Source organism: Dendronephthya gigantea, unplaced genomic scaffold (assembly GCF_004324835.1).
Source record: "Dendronephthya gigantea isolate DGI-Jeju-01 unplaced genomic scaffold, DenGig_1.0 000095F, whole genome shotgun sequence".
Classification (NCBI taxonomy): domain Eukaryota; kingdom Metazoa; phylum Cnidaria; class Anthozoa; order Malacalcyonacea; family Nephtheidae; genus Dendronephthya; species Dendronephthya gigantea.
The window spans coordinates 703,223-724,235 of NW_021163105.1; the positions used below are offsets into that span (position 1 = coordinate 703,223).

The following is a 21,013-nucleotide window of genomic DNA, read 5'->3' on the forward strand; positions in this document are numbered from 1 at the left end:
TGTTTCAGTCTAATATTACTTTGTTACTTGCTGTTTTTCGCTTATATCACAAGAGGGAAAGAATGTTTGAATGAATATGCCAGTCACTGAGCTCACAGTGTCTGATCGTACCAGCTGTATCTTCTTGCATAACATTTACATCATTCGACCGATCATCACATCTGTACGAAATACCTTTGCAGTCTTATTGCAGACTATGAACAGCTATATTCGCAGCCACGGTGTCTCCCCATACCTACTCTCCCTCTATCCCACCTCATGCCTCTCTAACCACGTGTGAAAGCGCGTTTCAGCAAGTGTAGAGTCACTAGAGTGAAGTTTGGCCAAGGATATCAAATGTTAATTGGATGCCTAAAAATATGCGTTTGTTGCAACAAGCTTCCAGCAAATTCAGTGTTCTTGATTTCAAGTCGGCAAACAGGCATTGATGTGCGATTAGCTATATAGATCTTATATCAACCAGGTGCATATAATAACCTCAGACTCTGAAGCTCAAATTCTGAAAAGAAGATAAATGGACTATTTCAGATCTTAAAACCGAGGCCAGATGACGCATGCATCACTTGAATGCAGATTTTGTTGCATATGATAAGTTCTTAACCTTTGCGTTACTTGTTCAATATGGACCAATATGAGATCATAAATTGTCACGTCTTATGTCGACTAATTGAAGACAAAGTGTCAAGGTAATGCGATCATGTACTTCGGACCCAACGCTATCGACAATGGAGGACCATGCCAATGATGAAACTGCATCATTGCAATGGAATGCAGATTAAATTTTCTCCAAAACGGTATGGTTCCTCGTGCCTGAAATGAAAGATGTGGCGGTTTTATTATAGGATATTATACGTCTTGGACTCCACGTTTCTGAGAATTCATGAAAAAGATATCCCAAATTTCGTAGTTCATTGTGGGGTAGAATGCTCAATGCTACTCTGGAATATTATGTTAGAGATAAATGAGGGATATTAGAGATAAAATGTCGCACAAATAATCTTGAGGATTTTAGCGCTAATCATCTTATAGATAACTCCCGCTTAGCCAATATCTAGTTACAAGACATAGTTATCGCCTGAAGGCTAGACTTCACTATATTATTATACTTAGTAATTGAAAGGGAAACTCCAAACACCCATGTCAGGAGATCTTTACTCTTTGTTGAAGTAGCTTTAGAGTTACTTGGCTGTGACACAGGAGGAGGGATAGTTTACTTTGTATTTTGATATTGGGATATAAATAGAACACTGCGGTATGGAAGCCTATGGTGAGATAATCGTTCATCAACATTGCTATAATCGTAATTAAGTATATCACAAAGAAATTACTCAACTTTCCTGCATGTTTTCATGCGCTTAGTTTTAATTACAGATCTCCACAAGGTACGATTAGTTTACTAATTAAAATGCTTAATTCTTTATCATAACAAAACTTTTCAAACAAAACGCACCATGATTGAAGCCGAATGATAGATGAGAAAACTCACTGGCATTGACCGTCTATTGAGATTAATTATCAGTTTATCACATAAAGCAAAATTGAAAAATATCCGCCATTTCTTTTCATCATTCTGTTTTTTCTGTATGACCGTTGATTGATCATTGTGGCTCAGCGGGCGACCCGAAGCACTTTTTAGCAAAAGGTTCGATATTTTCATCGTTCAGTGTTATTTGGAGATTTAGAGGTGCATTTTCATGTACCCTTTTAGTAACAGTGGTGAGTGGTGGAGAACACGGAAGACCTCTTTATATACCTTCATTTCTGAAGTTCATTTATTTCATCTTACGAGCTCACCTTGAAAAGCAGTGCACGTCTGACCTACCACTTGTAGTTTGCAGGTTTCAACATGTACAAAATACTCTGATTACCTTGAGTGAACTTATTCATCAACCACTGGACAATAAAAAAGCTATAATTATAAGTCTTGCAATGCAATAATATTTGCTTTTAACTACGTGATGAGAGATGCATTTTCAGAGCAGCTTTTTCAGATAACCACTGTAATGTCGTAACAATCTTCTTGACCGGGTTCATAGTTGTGGGACTTTGATAAAGTGAGAAGACAAGCCTCCAAACGCCTTACAACCTGATGTTCTTGGTGATAAAAAATGATAAAGAATCTGTGCGTTTCTCCTGGAACTAAACTGCATTCACTTCTAAAGTTTTACCATCCCAAGGATTCGCATCTTGATAAAACCGGAAAATATGCTAATCGGGTTTAGCCATTTTTTCCGGTGGTGCTCAAATAGAGACCACCAAAGTTAGGTAATTGCCTATGTAACCCAGTTCATCCACATGTTTTTGACATGTGTCAGTAATTGAACTATCTCATGTTTCATGATATATATTCAGATAAAAAGATAGTATTTTTATAAGTATAAAGTTAGTATTGAAACTGATAATCTCAGCAATAATACGTAAAGCGGAAATCCGTAAAATTTGAACTATGGATAAAACTACAGTTTTGTTTTTCTTATATTAAATCACGCGACCTCTGACACGTACTATAGAAAATATAAACCCTGGCTTGCTGGAATTTACTTTCCTAGTAATAAAAAACTCGTCTCTTCCGTTATTACTGTGATCAATAGTTATTTTAAGGACGGATGAACAGGATTTTATGTTTCGCCCAAAATGAATTTGCATTTTCATATACACCCTGATACGTGCGTGATTTGATGCCCAAGCTAAATGATACACTATTTGGTCATATTTATTTTTTAACGATTTCTTTTTACAAGATATACCAGTGCACAACTCAGGTACTATATTATATTCGCTTTAAACCTCAGCATTTATTACCATGGTCTCAATGTGTTGTTTATTCATCGCGCATCAGATATTGACGGTAATGACGTCAGTGCTGACGCGCTTGCATTCTGATTGGTCAGGCGGTTGTAACAGGAACAATATTCCACAAGTCCAATATTTGCCACTTGAGCTTTTTTGAGTAGAATTTACGAAGTTTTATCTTTGGTATTTGGTGTTTCTTATGCTATCACTCAACGATTTTATATATATTATATCATCTTGAGTGATACCCTTGGCCGAAGTTCGCTTTCAGGCATTTCATTTAAAGGTATTTCACACGTTTGTTATTGTGTCTACATCATCCTACTTAGCGTGTATTTGACTGCAGTGCGTATAAAGAACAATCGTCATCGAATACGGTTTAATGGACGTTATTAAACGGGTGACTTTCAGGACATTTGAACTGTTTTTTAAGATCTATTATTGTTGATACGATCAAACGAGGACGTTTGAGAGTTCTGGGCATACGAGAAGCCATCAACGTGAATAGCTCGCTGGCTGAGAGCAAGGGCTACTTAATTACAATAAAAAAAGGTGGCGTACAAGTTCATACTGCATTGTAAGTGATAAACTTGTCGTTATAAACGAAATGGAGGGTTGCTATATTGGGAACGGAGATCGTATGAATTTCAATGGTGTGCCGCAATTTCCAGCTTCTGATCAAACGGTGTGGAATATAGATGAAGGTAAGTGAAATGAATATTGTTATTTGTTTTGTCGGATCATAGATCATGATGACTAGGTTGCGTGACCGAAAGTGATATAATTGTAGCAACATGTTGCAAATTATTATATTGCTTCTAATTAATCAATATGTAGCAATAACGGATACATTTGAAGAAAATATCCAATATGCTTCTATTTCATTTGGTTCAAGTCAACACGTCTGCTTGCTTTTTCAAAATCGAAACAAAACAATTGTGATTTGCGTGTTTCGACTTTTGTGCTTAATTTTGGTTAAATTATTAGTTTTAATTTGTTTGAAAATAATACGGACTATTAACCTTTAATTGTTTGTAAAAATATCTTGCATATTTCAAATCTCAATAATATATTATAGCAAGATGTCTTATTTACATACTTCCCCTTTTCCATTTAGATGCTGTGTTAGATGAGCTGTATGGCATGCTTACTGCGGCAGAAAATAAATCATTTAACACACAACCTATACAAATGCAACAAATGCAAGATCCCAACCTAAAGTCTAACTTAGTAGAGACAAATAAACTTCAACATTTTGATGGATACAAGCCACAATTCCCTTTGACCCCAAACCATGCTGTCTCTATGCCAATTTTACCAACACAAAATCAATCAATTGCATTCAATGAAATCCAAAATACAAATTCTCGCCAGGATTTCTCAGTACCGCAACAACCTTATCAGCCAGTGCCAGGATACACACAGAGCAATAACCTACATAACCAACCACCTTCAAACCTAGCACCTTCGAACCTAGCACCTTCAATCAATATCCCAGCTGTTGAGCCAATTTCCTCCTATGCACCCATCACAGAAGCAACCTTGGTGACGTTCGTAGATTTGAAAACATTCTACGAGAAAGGGCAGTGTCGTCTGCAGGGTAAATCTGAACAACGTCTAGACTATGCTTCGTCATTTGTTAGAATTTATTTAGAAAAACCAGACAATATACAGGTAATGTCAAAGTGTCTCTTCTGCACCATGGCATATTATTAAACCATATTATATGGTACTGTCAAACTCTTGCATCACCATACAATATTGTACTGTACGTGTCAGACAATACCAATAGGATTGTATCATCTTATGTTCCAGGCAAAATCTGTATTTGTGGAGCGTTCACCGGATGCAGCCCACATTCTCAAAGATAATGTTGGACAAGTTACATTGAAAATCTTACCAGACGAAAATGACCATTGGATAAAAGTTAATCTAGATGATGCAGGAAGTGAGGTGTATAAGTTGTCCAAAGTGAAGGGAGAAGAACGAAATCTCTTTAGAATTGGTCTAAAATTATTATTCAAAGATACAAGCAAATCTAAAACCTTCTACAGCGATTCTTTTCAAGTGAAAAGCAAACCAAAGTCAATAGGTTTGAGTGGTTTTTATTTACTTATTTACTTTATCTGCCGACAGCATGCATACCTCTCTGATAATCGGTTTGGACGTATTCTACTGAGTGAAAAACGCCACTGTTTGGTAGACTGTCACCTGTTCAATGAGTACAATACTATTCTCTTTCACCTGTCAGATGGCCTGTGTGATGGGGATGGAGAGAAGCCAATGATAAAAGTTGAACCAGAGCTTAAAAAACGGGCTGTAAAACGTTCAAGAAATGAAGAAGGTAATAGCCTCCTACCACGAAACTGATAGAGAATTTATGACAACTGCAAATTATGTGAGTCGCGCTAATAATGTTTATCTGTCTGCATGAATGTTTTGTAGATACGATGATGTCAAGCCCGCTCAGTATTGGTATGTTTCCATGAAGAAAATTAATATTGTGTATTAAAATGATATCATTATGTGTGGTACAGTAATTCTTCATTAACAATGTTTCAGGTTCTTCAGTTTTTCCCGAAGTGATTACAGATCATCTTGAAGCGGCAACAGCCAACATCAAACAACTTAGGGTCAACCATCCGATACAAACGCCGCGAGGCGATATTGCATATCATTTCAAACTAAAAGGTCATCCTAAAAATCTCAAGTTAGAAGAAGGAGACTTGATTGGATTCTTTGAAAATGCTCATGATGGAAAAAGCGAGATTCGTCGTCTGACTTCAGAGAATGCACGGTATGCTAAGATTGCGGGCGTGATTAGTAGATCAGCCTGGTTGGAGGGAAAAACGCCTGGTGACGATGATAAAGGTGAGACTGAGAGTAAATCCTTTTTGCGATCATTGGGAACAAGAAATAATACAACTAAATCTCTCCAGTGAAGCAAAAAAACTACCCCCACTAAATGTCATCCTTTATCTTATTATGTTAAATGAGTTTTGTGGCTTTCTGAATTTAGAAGTAACAGATGTGGTATGTGTCATCGGAGTTGTGAAAGTCAAAGTGCGTGGACCCGTCGAAAATGGCGAACGTATCTATGCGTCGCTGTCGTCATACCCAGGCGTTGCTATGCCCGAACATGTGATCACCCAAGTGACGTCAGAAGATCTGACCTTGATTGGCCAATCATTGGATTCCGTCAAGGATGATTCTCTGGATAACATTAACCTCGTGTCGTGTTTTGTTTCCATATTATTGAGCATTCAAACGCAACATACTAACAAGGTGCTCAGTGACATGCGCACTGATATGCTGGAAAATGTTGACAGTAAAATTTCCAGAGCAAAGAGAAGTTTGTTACGAGGTGAGTGAAACACATTGTAATAGACCCCTTGGGACGAGAGTGCCTCAGTGAACTGTTCTAAACTGTTCTTCCTAGAGGTCCAGTAAGGATCATCTCTTATTGACCCAGTGTTACTACAGGAGGAAACCTAAACTAAATTAACTTTATTTATGCTGGATAGCTCTATCAGTTCTAAACTGTTCTTCCGAGAGGTCCAGTAAGGCTCATCTCTTATTGATCCAGTGTCACTACAGGAGGAAACCTAAACTAAACTAACTTTATTTCTACTGGATAGCTCTATCAGTTCTAAACTGTTCTTCCTAGAGGTCCAGTAAGGATCATCTCTAATTGATCCAGTAATTAGTGTCATGGTCATTGCACGCAAATTGCAATCAGACAATTGCAAAAGTGAAATAAGATGAAAACACATTCCTCCAATGTTTTCTAAACGTTTGAATGCCTGTTGTGCAGGTTTACGATGGAAATTGTTTGCGTTGGCGATATTCTTGGCTCTACTTGGTGTGCTACTATATCAAGTATTGGCACCATTAACAGCGTTTCGATATTGGCAATGTTCATTGGGCTCAATTTCTGATTCAACATCTTCATTCTCATTTATCACAACGAACTATCAGGTATATCACTGACCTGCACATATCTGGATATTAGTTCATTTATTGCACTAACATACGATGAACTAATAATATACAAATATAGCATTATTGTTGACCTATTATACTTATAGATCCCGAAAGTGAATGGAATTGAATTTCATTTTGATGATCTCATGGACAAGTTAGACGCGAATTATAAAAGAAAAGAAAACGATTCAATTATAGGTAATTGTTTGTAAACGAATTGAAAATCTGAGGCTTTTCTTCATTCTAGATAATCATTTTCATATATTACCTTAGGACACCGCTATTATTTAAATATTGACCGCTGTGCAGCAGGAGGTGTCAAACACGGTGTTCGTGGGCCCGAATTTTATGTGCTTAATAAAGAGTGCGATACTGCGTACTATTATTTTGACATTGGTCATGATAGTCGTTACCGTCGATATGTATCTGGCAGAAATTTTCTATGTTCATTTAACGATGGTTGCTCCAATTGCGATAATGAAAAAGCGTAAGTGAAACACCCATCAATTTAAAATGATTCACAATAACTCGTCTTTATTGTAAATTGTTACATTATCTTTCCCCTAGTTCCCCTAGTAGGAACCAAACCGCGCTTGACATAAATGAAAAAACCTAAGTAAAAAAACATAAATTTAAAATAATTCACAATAAAATAATCTCACCTCACGTCTGAGACACTACGAAACACTTCAGCTTCATCCAGCATTTACAGTGTATGTGTGTAGCCTTACCGTAAATTGTTACATAATTATTATTTATCTCCCCTAGTACAGCATGACTCTCTCTATGACCCAACCAATGGCAATTTTTGTCATAAATGACTCAGCAATGTTTATGATTAAATATTTTATTTAGACTGACATGTACACACTATAAATTTATGGTAAAAAAAGCGATATACCATACGGGAAGTCAGCTGCAAGATCAAATTCAGACGCAAAACCAGACGCAAAATCAGACTCAAAATCAAGTTCTGAATAAGACGCGAAATCAAGTACAAAATAAAAATAAAAAGCAGAATCAAAAACAGAGCAAAGAGGCTAGCTGTCTCAAAGGTTTCACGGAGAAACGAGGGTGCGCCAGCTTTAAATATGTTGCGACATCGACAAAGAAGGAGGTTTCCGTTTATGGCGTCGAAGTAACCATCGAAGAATTAGGAAAGAAATTTGGTAAAACGTTCGAAAAACTTAAACGCGGAGCCATGAAAGGTAAATCCTTATTGATCCAGTGTTATTACAGGAGGAAACCTAAATTAAACTAACCTTATTTACACTGGATAGCTTTATCAGTTCTAAACTGTTCTTCCTAGAGATCCAGTAAGGATCATCTCTTATTGATCCAGTGTTACTACAGGAGGAAACCTAAACTAAACTACCTTATTTACACTGGGTAGCTCTGTCAGTTCTAAACTGTTCTTCCTAGAGGTCCAGTAGGGATCATCTCTTATTAATCCAGTGTTACTACAGGAGGAAACCTAAACTAAACTACCTTATTTACACTGGATAGCTCTGTCAGTTCTAAACTGTTCTTCCTAGAGGTCCAGTAAGGATCATCTCTTATTGATCCAGTGTTACTACAGCAGGAAACCTAAACTTAAACAGTTAAACTTACTTTTTTAAACTGAATGCACTTGTGAAGAACGCTGTTAATTAATTGTGCTTTCTACTGCCTAAATCATTGTCTGAACGTCGTATGTTATTATTTTTCAGTTCGTTATTACTTTAACCTTCGACGGTGTGTGGAGAAAGTTACTAGCGCTGGCCCAACATGTTTCGCTGTCGTTCAGACGTGTGACGAAGCATTTTATTATCATCGCGAAAAATGGAATAAATATAACACGGGTAAAGAGGTCAGTTGCTCGCCGGATTTCTAATTCGTCTTAATTAACGATGTCATTTTGCATCAGCCACAGTGGTATTTCAGTCAAACTATCATCGGAATTAGCGAGGCACTCAGCAAGACTGTTGGCCTGTGTGGACGTTGGTCAAGTCAGTGGTCGTTGGCCATTTTCTTGTTCTTAATAACCATGGGTACGAGGTTTAAAATGTTCCTGTTGAACTAGGCTTAAAAAAGGCAACTTGAAGGCACTTGCAACCATGCACAACAGATCCAAAAAAGGCACTTGCAACCATGCACAACAGATCTTGATGAGATTTTCCGCTCACAGCAATGGCTTTAAAAAAAGTTTTTATTTCTTTCTTATCCCAAGCCACCTCAAATGACCACTATCAGCTGATGATCAGACATCAGAGATACTCACTTAAATCATTCCAACAGTATCACATATACTGTATTGTACATTTCTCATTCAAATGTAACTATAGTCTATAACAGTTTTAAAGAATTCCATTTGTAAATAACATCGATTTTTAGATATTACAGAAAACTTCATGTTCATTCCATTGTTTTGCTATCATATTGCTTTGAACCTAGTGCTAAAGACCTATTAACAGTGGTACATATTTGTGGTATAGCAAACACAACCTGTTTTGACATTTTTCAAATTCTCTCATTCAAAGTCTCCGAAGGACTTGCAAAAGAGACTGGTTGAAGTTATCAAGTGAGCACCACAGGGGTATTTGGCGGTTGTTGGAAACTTAGAATATATTCGTGAATAAAATAGTTATCTTAAGTATCAAGGCATTAGACCACCTCAATTACAGTCGAAAGAAAATTAAGAGAAGATCTTTTTCTAAGTCGCTTTCTCATACATGCTCAAAACCTCAGTTATATCTTCATGCAACAGCACTAAAATTTTCAGCATTAAAAATGTTTTGCAAACTTGGAAAGCATCCACAAAGTATGTTTAGTGTATAATCTTAAAATATTGTGAAAGTGAAAAGATTTCTCAGGATACGCCGAGAAGAAAATGACACTTGAATCGAAGCTCCTTTTGTATTCATTTCAGTTATAATGGCGTTACATAATAACATTGTTGATAGCCGCATTATATTTTGTAATAACTCCTTTGTTTGGTGTTTTGCATTCACCAAATACAGTTCAAAACTTAGTTCACAACATAAATCTAAAGAATAAAGGTAAATATAAATTAATTTTGAGAGGTACGCCGAAAAGATTTTAGGTTTTGAGCGTTTTGCCGCCAAAAAATGGTCATGAAAGTGACGTCATGTCACTCATTTTGATGGACGCACGTGCACTTTGAAGACGAGGTTGAAGGATGAAGGTTCCTTGTGCTCCCCCTACAGAAACTCTAAATTTAGCTCTAATGTGAAATTGTAAGGAGCATGGCTTCATTGTTATGATGGCGTCTAAACGCAAGAGACCCAATGATGAACAAACAGAACAATCAACCAAAATAAACTCCAGCGAAAAGAAAATTCCTTCAGGGTCGATTGTAGAATGCTCTAGTAAAGAAGAACAACAGAAAAGAAGGATTCTACACTGCCCAAAGTGTGACAACCTTGTGTTTCATGATGAGATTAACACACATTTGGATAATGGTTGCATTTCTCTTGAACCAAATCAGGAGTCAGAGCATAGTTCAGAGGGACAAATTGAAAGTTTGACTGGCATAGAAGGAGGTAAAGGTGTGACAGAAGGTACGAGAATGGGGAACACATAGAATTTTACAATTCTAGTTAGCATACGGCTTAGAGACATATACTAACCGCGAGTATTTACTGAAAATCAACCAAATATTATGACTGCTAGTACCTGCATTGCTTTAAAACGAGGATATAAATGTACAATCGTTATATTCATTGTAATATCTTTATATTCATTTCCAGATTGTGCACATAAAGATGTTGAAATAACCCCAGACAATGATGAAGTGAAGTCAGATCAGAATGTTGTTACTACTGGAAACGTGTACAGTAAAGCACATATAAAAGCAGTTAATGCGAACAACCAAGTGCCAAAGCATGAACTCTATTATCTTAATAATTTTCTATTTCCGAAGCAGTGTCGCAAGAGGATAACAAACGTCTTTAAATGGAAGTGAAATTTGGCTGTAAAATGTTTCTATGATCTAAGTGACAAAGCAAAGAAGCTGTATGTGCGTCTATATCATAGAAAGCATACGTGGTTCCGAGAAAATAGCATCAAATATCCGAAAATAAGTGAGAACTCAGTCATCTTCGAAGAATTAAAAGATCTGGTAAATCTCCTCACTATAGTTAATATCTTCTGATTTTAAGGTGAAATCTTACATAAACAAAAAGTAAAATTTGTTTATAATAAATTGTAGGTTTCTACAAACACAAGCCCAGCTTGATGATGGAAGAAAGCTCATCTGCTCCCGCAAAAAATGTCCAAAGGTTAGCAAAATCACAGCACATTACCATCAAAGGAAAAAACAAGAAAAAACTCATGGAAACATTATTACGACGATCAAAAACACAATGTTCTTTGTTCTCTAACAATGGGAATAGAATACAAAAGGAACTTGTCATAAGGTTAGTAAATTGTTCCATGTTACTAGTATCAGATGGTGTGTTAAACTTCAGTTGAATATGATCATATATCATGGTTCTTGTGGCTGTTCTTTAAATATTTATTTTCATTACTTGCAGAGCAAAGTCATTACTAGGTTCATGTGTGAAACTTGATGCTACTATAAGAAATCTCTTCTCAAGAATTGTTCTCCTTTTTACTTTGAACCAGCTAAAGGATGATGACTACAGCTATGGAACAAATCTGTAAGTTTCTTATGGTTGGCAGTGTGCAATGCTCTAGTATTTAAGTTCTTCTATCTTCATTTCTATTGAATTTGGGCAATTATGCAAAAGAGTCCATATGAGAATTTATGCTCAAACTATTCATGATATATCCCTAAGGGTCTTAATTTCGAGTGGAATTATACACACTTCAAATTCAAGCCAGGAACAGTTGAAGGAAATATGAGTTAAATATAGGTCCTCCGGCAGGAATCGAACCAACGCTTTTGTGATGCCTGCATGTGCAATATTGCTCTTGCCACTGAGCTACAGAGGTAGCTGACAAGAGCAAGCATGCTTAAATACTTAATGTGTAGGATGGAATCGATTAGGGTAAATTATGAAGTGAGGTGAAGTGCCGAAAATCATTATTCATAAAATAGACTTTTTGTGTATGATGCATAAGCATCTAAAAACCTCAAAGTTTAGATTACGAACCTGTTGGGAATCAATTATATACCTTGGACCTCTAGTGTTTACTATAGTCCAATGCTCAAATGAGACAAAAGCATTAATTGGACTTGCAAACCAAAAGCCATATAGATATGATCGATTCCCATGTGGTCTGGAAGCTAATTGTTCAGCTGCATGCATGGTACGTATACCACTCCACCATCACAGCATTGTTTTGAACTGTTTTCAGGGCAGTTCTATTCTTAAATAACATTGGAAAAGTTTCATTTCCTGATTATGAGGTGTCCAGATCACTAGCCATATTCCCAGATAGGGAAGCTCTGGTAAGTTATGATTTGGCTCATCAAGATGTTTGTGAAATGGGGATCTTCCTTGGAAGTAAAAACTCTGATGTGGCTGAGAAAATCTTTGTGAAAGTTCATCCGAGATTTTCAGAAATGCTGGAGAAGTTGGTGGTACAAGAGGATCCCCAAATTGTTCATGTAAGCTAGATATAATTAAAAAGAAATACTTCACCGGACCTGAGAGATATATGTGTTTTTAATCTCATGGAAGTTGAGGCAAGAAATGCCATAAGCTTTATCATTTCTCATCAAAACATAGGTGCTGAAACTGCCTGTTCATTTGCGGTGTTTCTCAGAATCCTGGCTGCTTACAAAGATGTGTTCTCTCGGTGTAGATTTACTGCAGAGAAATAGGGAGTATTGCGCGGCTGTGGAACTTCTACGACAATTACTGAGCCAGACAGAGTTTTGTCCAAACAACCGTGGTTGGTGGTGGGAAAGATTAGCCTTGAATCTTGATCAACATCTGAAGAAACCCTCAGAAGTAATGACCTTCGAAGCCTTCTTGTTCTGACTATTCATTTCTATAACTCTTTCAATTTTTATTGGTTTGCTTTTCATATAGAGTTAAATTGAATGGTATCCCCTTTAGAATATGTGAAAACAATCACTTTAATTCATTTTAATTTATTTCACGAAGGCTTTGGATGCAGTTCGTAACGGACTGGCCGACACTAGAGTAAACACTGGGCGTAGACTTGCTCTGGAACAAAGGGCCAGGAGGATTTGTGAAATGAAAAGAAATTCAAGTCTCAAAAGATATTTGAACGAAATCAAGTTTACTGAATTGAGACAGCCTAAAGTCGTGAGTGAATATATAATTGTTTATCAACAACGGAAGTCAGTTACCCTCCTTTGACTAGATTCAAGCATTCTTTCATTTCTTAAGCAAGCTCATGCATACTATTGTAGTTGTTGCAACAACCAGCTTGCCTATATAACCTTTTTCTTCCTCAGGTAACAATATCTGGTAAACGGCTGGAAAATGAACCAACGTTTATGTTCAAAGATGTGAATGCGGATGGATTTGTTGACAGTGTTAGTTTTGGCAGGGTGGAGGAATTGGCATTAGATTACTACAAACGGCAGGGATATAATCGCGGAATTCATGGAGAAAGTTTTACCTACAGAAATATCTATTCATGTTTAATGTGGGACATAATTTTTGGGTGTCATGTCGAGGCAGATGTTTTTAGAACCCCTTTTCAGGTATTTGATCTTCAGTTCTCTTCAGAGTATTTTTACACTTTGGCTTATCCGCGGTTTATGCTAAACGCCTTTCGAACTACACCTGGGTCAGTGGGTCTATCAGTAATCCAGTGTCTTATTGATACAGTGAAATGTATCTTCCATCCAATATATCTTCTTTTTCCCACAGTCTGCACCACTTGATATATACTGCGAGAATTTTTATTCCAACCGAAAGGAAATTATTGACAAACGTCTTGATGAAATTCGATCTTCGTCTGCGGAGGTAAGCCTACGCTATATGCCTTTATTCTTACATATCATGCTCCTTTCTTGGTTTGCCTCAAATTAGGACCTTGTTAGGTCATCGTTTCTAGGGAAAACGTTTTTTTACATACAGAGAAACTTGCGGTTTGATCATAAATGTTTTTAACACCGCTTGTGGTAACAAATCTCCATATCTTCAGCAACTCGCAGAGGAAATTAAATCTACATGGCTTGAACAAGAAGGAAAGATATGTGTTGGGGTGAGATGGGATTTATTTACTGGCGTTACGCAAGTTATGGTAAATACATGTAATTGTAAAACTATTCATTTCATTAATCCTGCAGGGCCGACCAGTTGTTCAAAGCTAGGTTAGCGCTAACCTAGGTTAAGCTAACCGGCTTTTGAACAACGTACTGGCCCCAGTTGTCATAGCTTGTCAACGCTGAATCTTTCTATCCGTAGGAGGTAACTCAGTGCCTGGGCGGTGAAATACTTGCTGGTATTTGTGAGAGGTTCGCTAGAAATTATCATCACACTCGTTCTGGTATGCCTGATCTTTTTGTCTGGAACTCTCGAACTCTCAAATATAAGGTGAGAAAACACTGAGACAGTGAATGATTCTTACAAGAGTTTGTAACACTGAATTCCTCGAGCAACTTCTTTTAGATTGTTGAGGTGAAAGGTCCGAATGACAAACTCTCAACAAAACAAGAAGTTTGGCTGGACGTCCTTCAATCATTGGGTTGTGAAACTGAGGTTCTTTGTGTCAAAGGTGAGCTTTACAACAGGTTTTTTTTTGACGAAACATGACGATTTACTGTTCAAACAAGAAACTGGACTCATTTGCATCATTTTGTTTTCAGCCGTAGGTGGGAGACGGTTATTAAAAAGTGTGCAAAAAGTCTAGCTGATGATTACCCTTGGAAGTTGAAAATGAATTGTAAATAATTGATATTTTGTTCACGAAAAAGGGAATTAACTGTATAGACACTCAAAACTCGAAGAAACCTGTATGATGGTAAATGGTGATGAATCTATTAGTTTAAGAACTGATAATTACAAGATAATTTGTTAGTTTTCGTTGAATTAGAACCGTTGAATTATTGAGCAACGGCAATGATCTGGCATGTGATGTGATTTGTCAAAATTTCATGTATGTAAACGATGTCATTTTCTACCCACATGCATTGTCTGTCAATTTTGTCTGTCATGCCCAAGCGAAGCCCAGGTCACCTGCTTTACCTGGAGTGCGTTCTCCATAAAAGGAAAGACGGAAGTAAAAAATAACATCTCGATCCCTGTCGCTACAAACTTTTTAATAATATATCGAAAATTGCGCACCTTCGCAGCAATATTTCGACGACGTCTTTCGAAATACTAATATACAATTTCGTATTAGGGCTTAATGTTTTGTCGGTAAAAGCTTTGTAAAAGCCTTGCTTGCAATATGAAAATATGAGAAGCGTTAAACGATAGACGAAGATGAATAAGCGGCCGAATGCGAAAGGTGTCGAAGAATGGTCAAAAGCTGGATCATTTGTAAGAAAACCTGAGAAAGGTTGGCTTCACTCTGCTCAGGCTATTAAAGATGGTGGCGTTTGTTATGCTCTCAAGGTAATATAAAAACTCATTTTCAGCTTCTGTGCCTTTCAAATGAGCATCTTTTAGTATTATCCGTCCGTGAAATAAAACCCAGACAGTGAATCTGCAACAGAGGAAATTCGAAGATCATTCATCATAAAAGCGTTCAAGAATAATATTGTTTGATGTGCTTTAATTGTACCTTTTTACATAATGTTAAATTTGCTTATTTAACTGAAATGAAATCGGTTAAATAAATGCCTTTATGTGCAGTTCTTATACAATATAAATAAAAGGCCGAATTCTTTTGAACAATTGCACTGTGTCAGCTAGATCGTCTGTTTCCCCACAGTTTTTAGCAAAAAATGGCATCTAAGTTCTGAATTAAAAATATAGAATTTAGGATACAACTCAAAAGGGTTTGTGGTTTTTCATGATGAGGTCAAGGTGTTTATGTCAGTGGTTTCTTGTGGTTTAGTATTTCTATTAAAATTTGTATGATCAATGTGATGTCATGTTGTGTTTTTAATACCTTATTCGTTATATTATTTAATTGACTTTTATAATCACTCAACATTTTCTGTTCTTTTCTAGTACCTTGGCTGTATTGAAGTTCTTAAATCTATGAGGACATTACAGTATGATGTACGACAGCAAGTTACAAAGTATGAACTGTTAATTTATTGAACTTGATTTGGTCTTTTCTTCCATGAAAAAAATCGGCATTTAAACTTTGCCTTCCACATATGGTGAAACTAATATCAATGTTGGCTGTTGTTATTTTTTTCATCAAATATATGTCCTTTTTTAATATCCTTTTCAGCAAAATTCCTAGACCCCACACAATGCTTACCAACTCCTAAGAAAGAACAAATCTAATTTTGTACATCTTAATGACCTATCAATGAAACAAAGGAATTAACTAAGTCTTTAAATGAGTAGAATATTTGTTAGTTTGTTCATGGTTTGTTGCAATGAATATTGGTTTTTTAAAGATCATGACAATGTTGTTCTTGTTTCCATGTCAACAATAAGATATTGTTCCTCCTGTTGCTTTCAGTCTTGAAGAGATCTAGGAAAAGTGACTCCATGTTTTATCGATTGACCAATATTCCTTTATAAGGTTCATTGTTAGGAGAGGTGCACACATCTTAACTATATCTTACTAACCCTCTGTAATTTAATTTCTACACAATGTTCATATAATTTAACTCTGAAATTTTAACTGTTTTACTAGGTTTAATAGCATTTTCATATTTCTTTTAATTCAGAGAGGCAATGTATAGATGCTGTGAGCGAATGGCTATAAATTAGTAAAAGGAAGAAAGCGAAGAGCAACATTCTGAAGCTCTTGGCAGGTTAGTGATGTGCATACATCCTGTTTTAGAGTGTATTTCTGAAATTCTTACAATTTAAGATGTGTTTCCAGATCATCCACGCACCGTACACAGTGGTACCTTCATCAGTCTGACAGTATCTGTGTCTGGTATTGTGCTCACAGAAATGTCCAGTGGTGAGATGATATCGAAACATGATATGCAAGGAATATCTTTTGCTAGTGGAGGTGAAAAGGTATACATAGGGTGTAGTATATTCTGAAATGTCATTAGCTTAGACTTTGGGAGAAAGGTTGTCCTCTTTATACTATTGGTTTGTTCTCATTTGATGCCAGCCATCCTTTCCCCTTTCTTACCTTTATACTAGTACTTGCATAGTCTTCCACTCTCTATCTATACGTTTCTTAGGATTGTCCAGATATTGTTGGATATGTTGCCAAAGACGCTAAAAATAAAAGAGGTAAAATGACTCTTTAAGACTTTAACAACCAACATATACAATAAAGTTTTTTAACCTCAACTTTTTTTTTCTTTTTTTTAGCTTGTCATGTCCTGGACTGCCCTCAAAATCTCTCATATGATGTCATCAACACAATCGGCCAAGCATTTGAATTGCGTTATAAAATGTTTCTGGATGATCCACCACAGTTGCTGCCTGTACCAAGAAGGTTAACTTTTTTTTGTCAACACACCTTCCTACACGCTCTTACACGCTCTTACAGTTTTAAGTTTAAAGCCTAGTTTCTGTGCTAAAGACTTTAATCTGCTTTCTTGTATCAGTGTCTCAAAGTTTAAAATGTGGCAATATGGTGGCTTGTTTAATGTCCTTGAGGCTACAACTTAAACTTTCTACAAATTGCTTTGTCGTTTTAGGTTTGAAGGTTCAATTTTTGGTGGTGAAGAACAGCCATCATCTCAAAGAGTAGAATCACGTCGTGAACAGGCTTATGAACAGCCACACGAGGAGGTAGTTATGGGGAAAGTATTTCCATTCTAACATCTAAGCATTTAACATAAACTTAAGGAATAATTTCCAGGCATTAACCAGGTTATTGAGCATTTTATGGTATTTTATTTCAGCCAGACGAGTTTGCAGATGGTTATGAAGATGAATTTGATGACGAACATGAGTATGATACTCCAACTGATGGATGCCAGCCAACTCCCACTCATCAAAACTCAAGTCATTACCAAAAGCCCAGATCACCTCCCTGTGAAATGTCCAAATATGACACGCCTCATAGTACAATTGAGAGTCATGCAGGGGGGAAAGAACCATCCCCTACTTCTATGGAGTTTGCAGTTGGCACGCAGTTTGATGCAGTTATGGGACCTTTGGTTAATATTCCATCCTATAATAATCCACTTGCGGCCGCAATGACAGTTGAAGATCTACCCTCATTTTATGACACCCCAGCAGAGCCAGGTAAGGGTGATTTTCTTCTGAATACATATTGATACAAATGGTGATAGGTTTAATATTGTGATGTTTAAAGGGTCTTAATTTCGAGTGGGGTTTTACACACTAACACACTTCAAATTCATCCAGGAACAGTTGATGGAAAAATGAGTCAACTATAGGTCCTCCGGCAGGAATCAAACCTACACTTTTGCGATGCCGGTGCAATGCTCTTTCTACTTTTCTTCTTTCGAGTTACCAGCTGATTTTTCAACTTGCTCGGTCGGTAACTCCAGCTGTTTAATAAGTAACTGGGACTGGTAGAAAAAAATGACGAAGGTCCTGTAGGTACAAGTCATGCGTAGTGTATTATTGCTTTATGAAGTATTATCTGCCAAAATGATAAATATTTGCATGGTTTATAGTGTAAAGCCTTCGTTGTACATATGTAGATTATGAAAACGGGATTTACATCGTATTTTAGCAAAAAACAGCGCAGGAGAAACGAATGGCGATGGCAATGAAGGTTCGTCTCGAATGAATTGGGAAACATTTGATGAAGAGATTATGTCAAGTATCGGAGCACAAACAACCGCAGACCCTGCGTCTGGTATAAAGAAGTCGTCACCGGAGCCCGCGCAACCTGAGCCGGCAGACTCCCCCCAACATAATACACTGGGGTATGCCTTACCGTTGCCAAAGAAACCAGACGAACAAGTTGTTAGGAGAACACCACCACCCATACCAAAACCTTATTCCCGTAGGAATGACGAGGGCACAAGTAAGTCTTTTGTTTAAACTCTAAAGGCCTATTTAGACTACACGATAAGTTGTATGCAAAATTTTATCATTCTGACGAATGCAAAAGAGTGCCTATGCCACAATCTTCATTCATTTTTGTTCAGGTTAGTATTTAAAGTGTCACATTTACACGTGTGTTCATACGTTCACATACGCCAGGGTATGAATCGTATACGACAAAACGCATAGTGTAAATGGGCCTTAAGAGGATGGTTAAGGCTGGTACAAGTGGGTACTACATGTAGTGTTCAATATTTTTTCAGGTGAACCTTCTGCTCCACCACCAGGGACCGCTCCAGAAGATGAACTGTCTCGCAAGGATTGGTTCCATGGTCCTATGTCAAGACAAGATGCAGAAAAACTGCTCGTACGTGATGGAGATTTCTTAGTTCGTGAGAGTACTACCAACCCTGGACAATATGTTTTAACTGGCCTACAGAATGGTTATCCAAAACATCTGTTGTTAATTGATCCAAAGGGCGTGGTGAGTAACTTATTCTCACTAAAAATAAAGGTCTAAAACATAAGAGTGTTAGTGTTAGGTTAATGTCGGTTTTCTCCTGTAGGTTAACTGGATCAGAGATGATCCTTACTGGACATCTAGGAAGAACAGTTTAAAACTGATAGAACTATCCACATATAAATAAAGTTAGTTTAGTTTAAGTTTCCTCCTGTAGTAACACTGGATAAATAAGAGATGATCCTTACTGGACCTCTAGGAAGAACAGTTTAGAACTGATAGAGCTATCCAGTATAAATAAAGTTAGTTTAGTTTAGGTTTCTTCCTGTAGTAACACTGGATCAATAAGAGATGATCTTTACTGGACCTTTAGAAAGAACTGTTTAGAACTGACATAATAACTGGGCTGTAGCGCTTAATTAATTTTCCTAAGTTATGCCTTTATGGTTTTAGGTGCGAACAAAGACTCACGCTTTCGAGAGCGTTGATCACCTCGTTTGTTATCACCGTGATAACAGAGTCCCTATCATCTCGTCAGGAAGTGTAATAATATTGCGTCAGCCTGTTGTTAAAGATGATCCCAGTCAATCTTTCTATGACAGACCTTTATAACCATGTTTCATTATCACAGGACAAGAACTATGAATCAGGAATGTGGTAAAGATATGTTTTGCAGCACCTTATGCCCGGTGGTGATATAAATCATTTGGCATCTTTCATGCTACACCAAGTACATGTAAAATAAACACGTTAGCATATTTCAGTAGGTTTTTAGCAGTTGGTATTTAACGTTTTTTACCAATGATATAGGAATATTCACCTCGCATAGTCCGTATAGTTTATTGATATTCTTACATGAACTAAAAGTAAAATTGGTTGGTTTCGTTTTGAAGTTAGACCTAGCCATTAATATAATTAAGCGGTTTTATTTTTTTATATACATAAGTGACTTTCGCTTGTTGATTTCAGGGATGAAATATGAAGTGACGGTATGATTGAGTTTATATACAAGTGGTAGTTAGACGGCGTTTTCTAATTTTTAACCCCATGGACCTGTGATGTATAATTTATATTGTAAATTAAACTATGAAATTATATATGTCATCTTAAGATTTGATTTTTGCGCAGGACGTGATGTAACTTATGTTTTTGGAACGATGAAATGATCAAATGGCTGGCAAGGTACTATTCAAATTTACGTGTAAATGTTGACCATAGAGTCTGCCTGAGTAGCAACCAGTTAGCCTGCATTCAGGCATACTCGCTGGCGTACATTCGTTGGGTCATGCTGACATCTGCACTTCAACGTCACCAATCGCTCAGGGAGGAGGCTAGAATAATAAGGATTGGCGTCTTGTTCGTTTTGGCCTTTTCCTTTGAAATATTCGGCACTGTTTGTATTCTGCGAGTTGTTTCTCACACTTTGGACATTCGTGAACAATGTTTTTTAAACTTTCCATTACATATGGAGCCCACAAACAACAATAACATCTAAAAAAAATAATGAAATAGAAGCAATATAGCAATAACGCAACTATATCCTTTCATGTCTCTCATGGACGAATCCCACTATGTCTATGTTGTGCTGTCAGAGGTACCAGATTTAGAAAGAAAAACGGTCTAATTTTTCTTATCTGCCTTTTCTATAAATGGATTACCGCAAGAACTAAGATCTATAGATATTCACCGAGCTGTTTATGAGATATTTACTGCCGAAGATTCATTGTTTAAATATTGTTTGTTTGAATTCAGTTTGCCAGCAGCA

General features: G+C 36.8%; 4 protein-coding genes across 5 annotated transcripts; all 4 read left to right on the forward strand.

Annotated features, from left to right (window-relative positions):
* The first annotated feature begins 2,910 nt into the window (after positions 1-2,910).
* LOC114533928 lies at positions 2,911-9,163 on the forward strand. Its single transcript, XM_028555559.1, has 12 exons — positions 2,911-3,497; positions 3,911-4,467; positions 4,609-4,885; positions 5,045-5,137; positions 5,239-5,268; positions 5,356-5,664; positions 5,813-6,157; positions 6,608-6,771; positions 6,882-6,975; positions 7,051-7,264; positions 7,633-7,985; positions 8,487-9,163. The coding sequence occupies exons 1-12, from the start codon at positions 3,401-3,403 to the stop codon at positions 8,648-8,650; spliced, it is 2,697 nt and encodes an 898-aa protein (XP_028411360.1). The 5' UTR covers positions 2,911-3,400; the 3' UTR covers positions 8,651-9,163.
* A 786-nt stretch (positions 9,164-9,949) lies between these two features.
* LOC114533828 lies at positions 9,950-10,741 on the forward strand. The gene is made up of 2 exons (XM_028555435.1): positions 9,950-10,337; positions 10,527-10,741. Exons 1-2 carry the CDS (start codon positions 10,037-10,039, stop codon positions 10,739-10,741), a joined length of 516 nt encoding a protein of 171 aa, XP_028411236.1. The 5' UTR covers positions 9,950-10,036.
* A 295-nt stretch (positions 10,742-11,036) lies between these two features.
* LOC114533883 (fanconi-associated nuclease 1-like) lies at positions 11,037-14,840 on the forward strand. Of its 2 annotated transcripts, none has more exons than XM_028555505.1 (11): positions 11,037-11,195; positions 11,313-11,438; positions 12,100-12,352; positions 12,474-12,698; positions 12,855-13,019; positions 13,172-13,423; positions 13,593-13,688; positions 13,870-13,968; positions 14,133-14,261; positions 14,337-14,442; positions 14,534-14,840. In XM_028555505.1, the coding sequence occupies exons 1-11, from the start codon at positions 11,110-11,112 to the stop codon at positions 14,575-14,577; spliced, it is 1,581 nt and encodes a 526-aa protein (XP_028411306.1). In that variant the 5' UTR covers positions 11,037-11,109; the 3' UTR covers positions 14,578-14,840. The 2 variants fall into 2 exon arrangements, with proteins under 2 accessions (XP_028411306.1, XP_028411307.1); XM_028555506.1 differs by having other exon boundaries at positions 13,870-13,929.
* Positions 14,841-14,930: 90 nt separating this feature from the next.
* Positions 14,931-20,360, forward strand: LOC114533934 (SHC-transforming protein 1-like). Its single transcript, XM_028555566.1, is given in 12 exon segments — positions 14,931-15,284; positions 15,846-15,916; positions 16,523-16,558; positions 16,560-16,609; positions 16,681-16,823; positions 16,997-17,048; positions 17,130-17,256; positions 17,462-17,555; positions 17,669-18,014; positions 18,472-18,768; positions 19,052-19,272; positions 19,702-20,360. Coding segments are annotated over 12 exon segments (1,728 nt in total). The 5' UTR covers positions 14,931-15,152; the 3' UTR covers positions 19,861-20,360.
* Positions 20,361-21,013: the final 653 nt, after the last annotated feature.

What these genes read in the sequence shown, in the direction of transcription:
- LOC114533928 (XM_028555559.1), top strand. Translation starts at nt 3,401, where the DNA reads ATGGAGGGTTGCTATATTGGGAACGGAGATCGTATGAATTTCAATGGT. An exon ending in AAAAACCAGACAATATACAG is followed by an intron (nt 4,468 to 4,608) that starts GTAATGTCAAAG and finishes CTTATGTTCCAG; the next exon opens with GCAAAATCTGTATTTGTGGA. An exon ending in AGAAAACGATTCAATTATAG is followed by an intron (nt 6,976 to 7,050) that starts GTAATTGTTTGT and finishes ATATTACCTTAG; the next exon opens with GACACCGCTATTATTTAAAT.
- LOC114533828 (XM_028555435.1), top strand. Translation starts at nt 10,037, where the DNA reads ATGATGGCGTCTAAACGCAAGAGACCCAATGATGAACAAACAGAACAA. An exon ending in AGGTAAAGGTGTGACAGAAG is followed by an intron (nt 10,338 to 10,526) that starts GTACGAGAATGG and finishes ATTCATTTCCAG; the next exon opens with ATTGTGCACATAAAGATGTT.
- LOC114533883 (XM_028555505.1), top strand. Translation starts at nt 11,110, where the DNA reads ATGGAAACATTATTACGACGATCAAAAACACAATGTTCTTTGTTCTCT. An exon ending in TACAGCTATGGAACAAATCT is followed by an intron (nt 11,439 to 12,099) that starts GTAAGTTTCTTA and finishes AACTGTTTTCAG; the next exon opens with GGCAGTTCTATTCTTAAATA. An exon ending in AATTGAGACAGCCTAAAGTC is followed by an intron (nt 13,020 to 13,171) that starts GTGAGTGAATAT and finishes TTTCTTCCTCAG; the next exon opens with GTAACAATATCTGGTAAACG.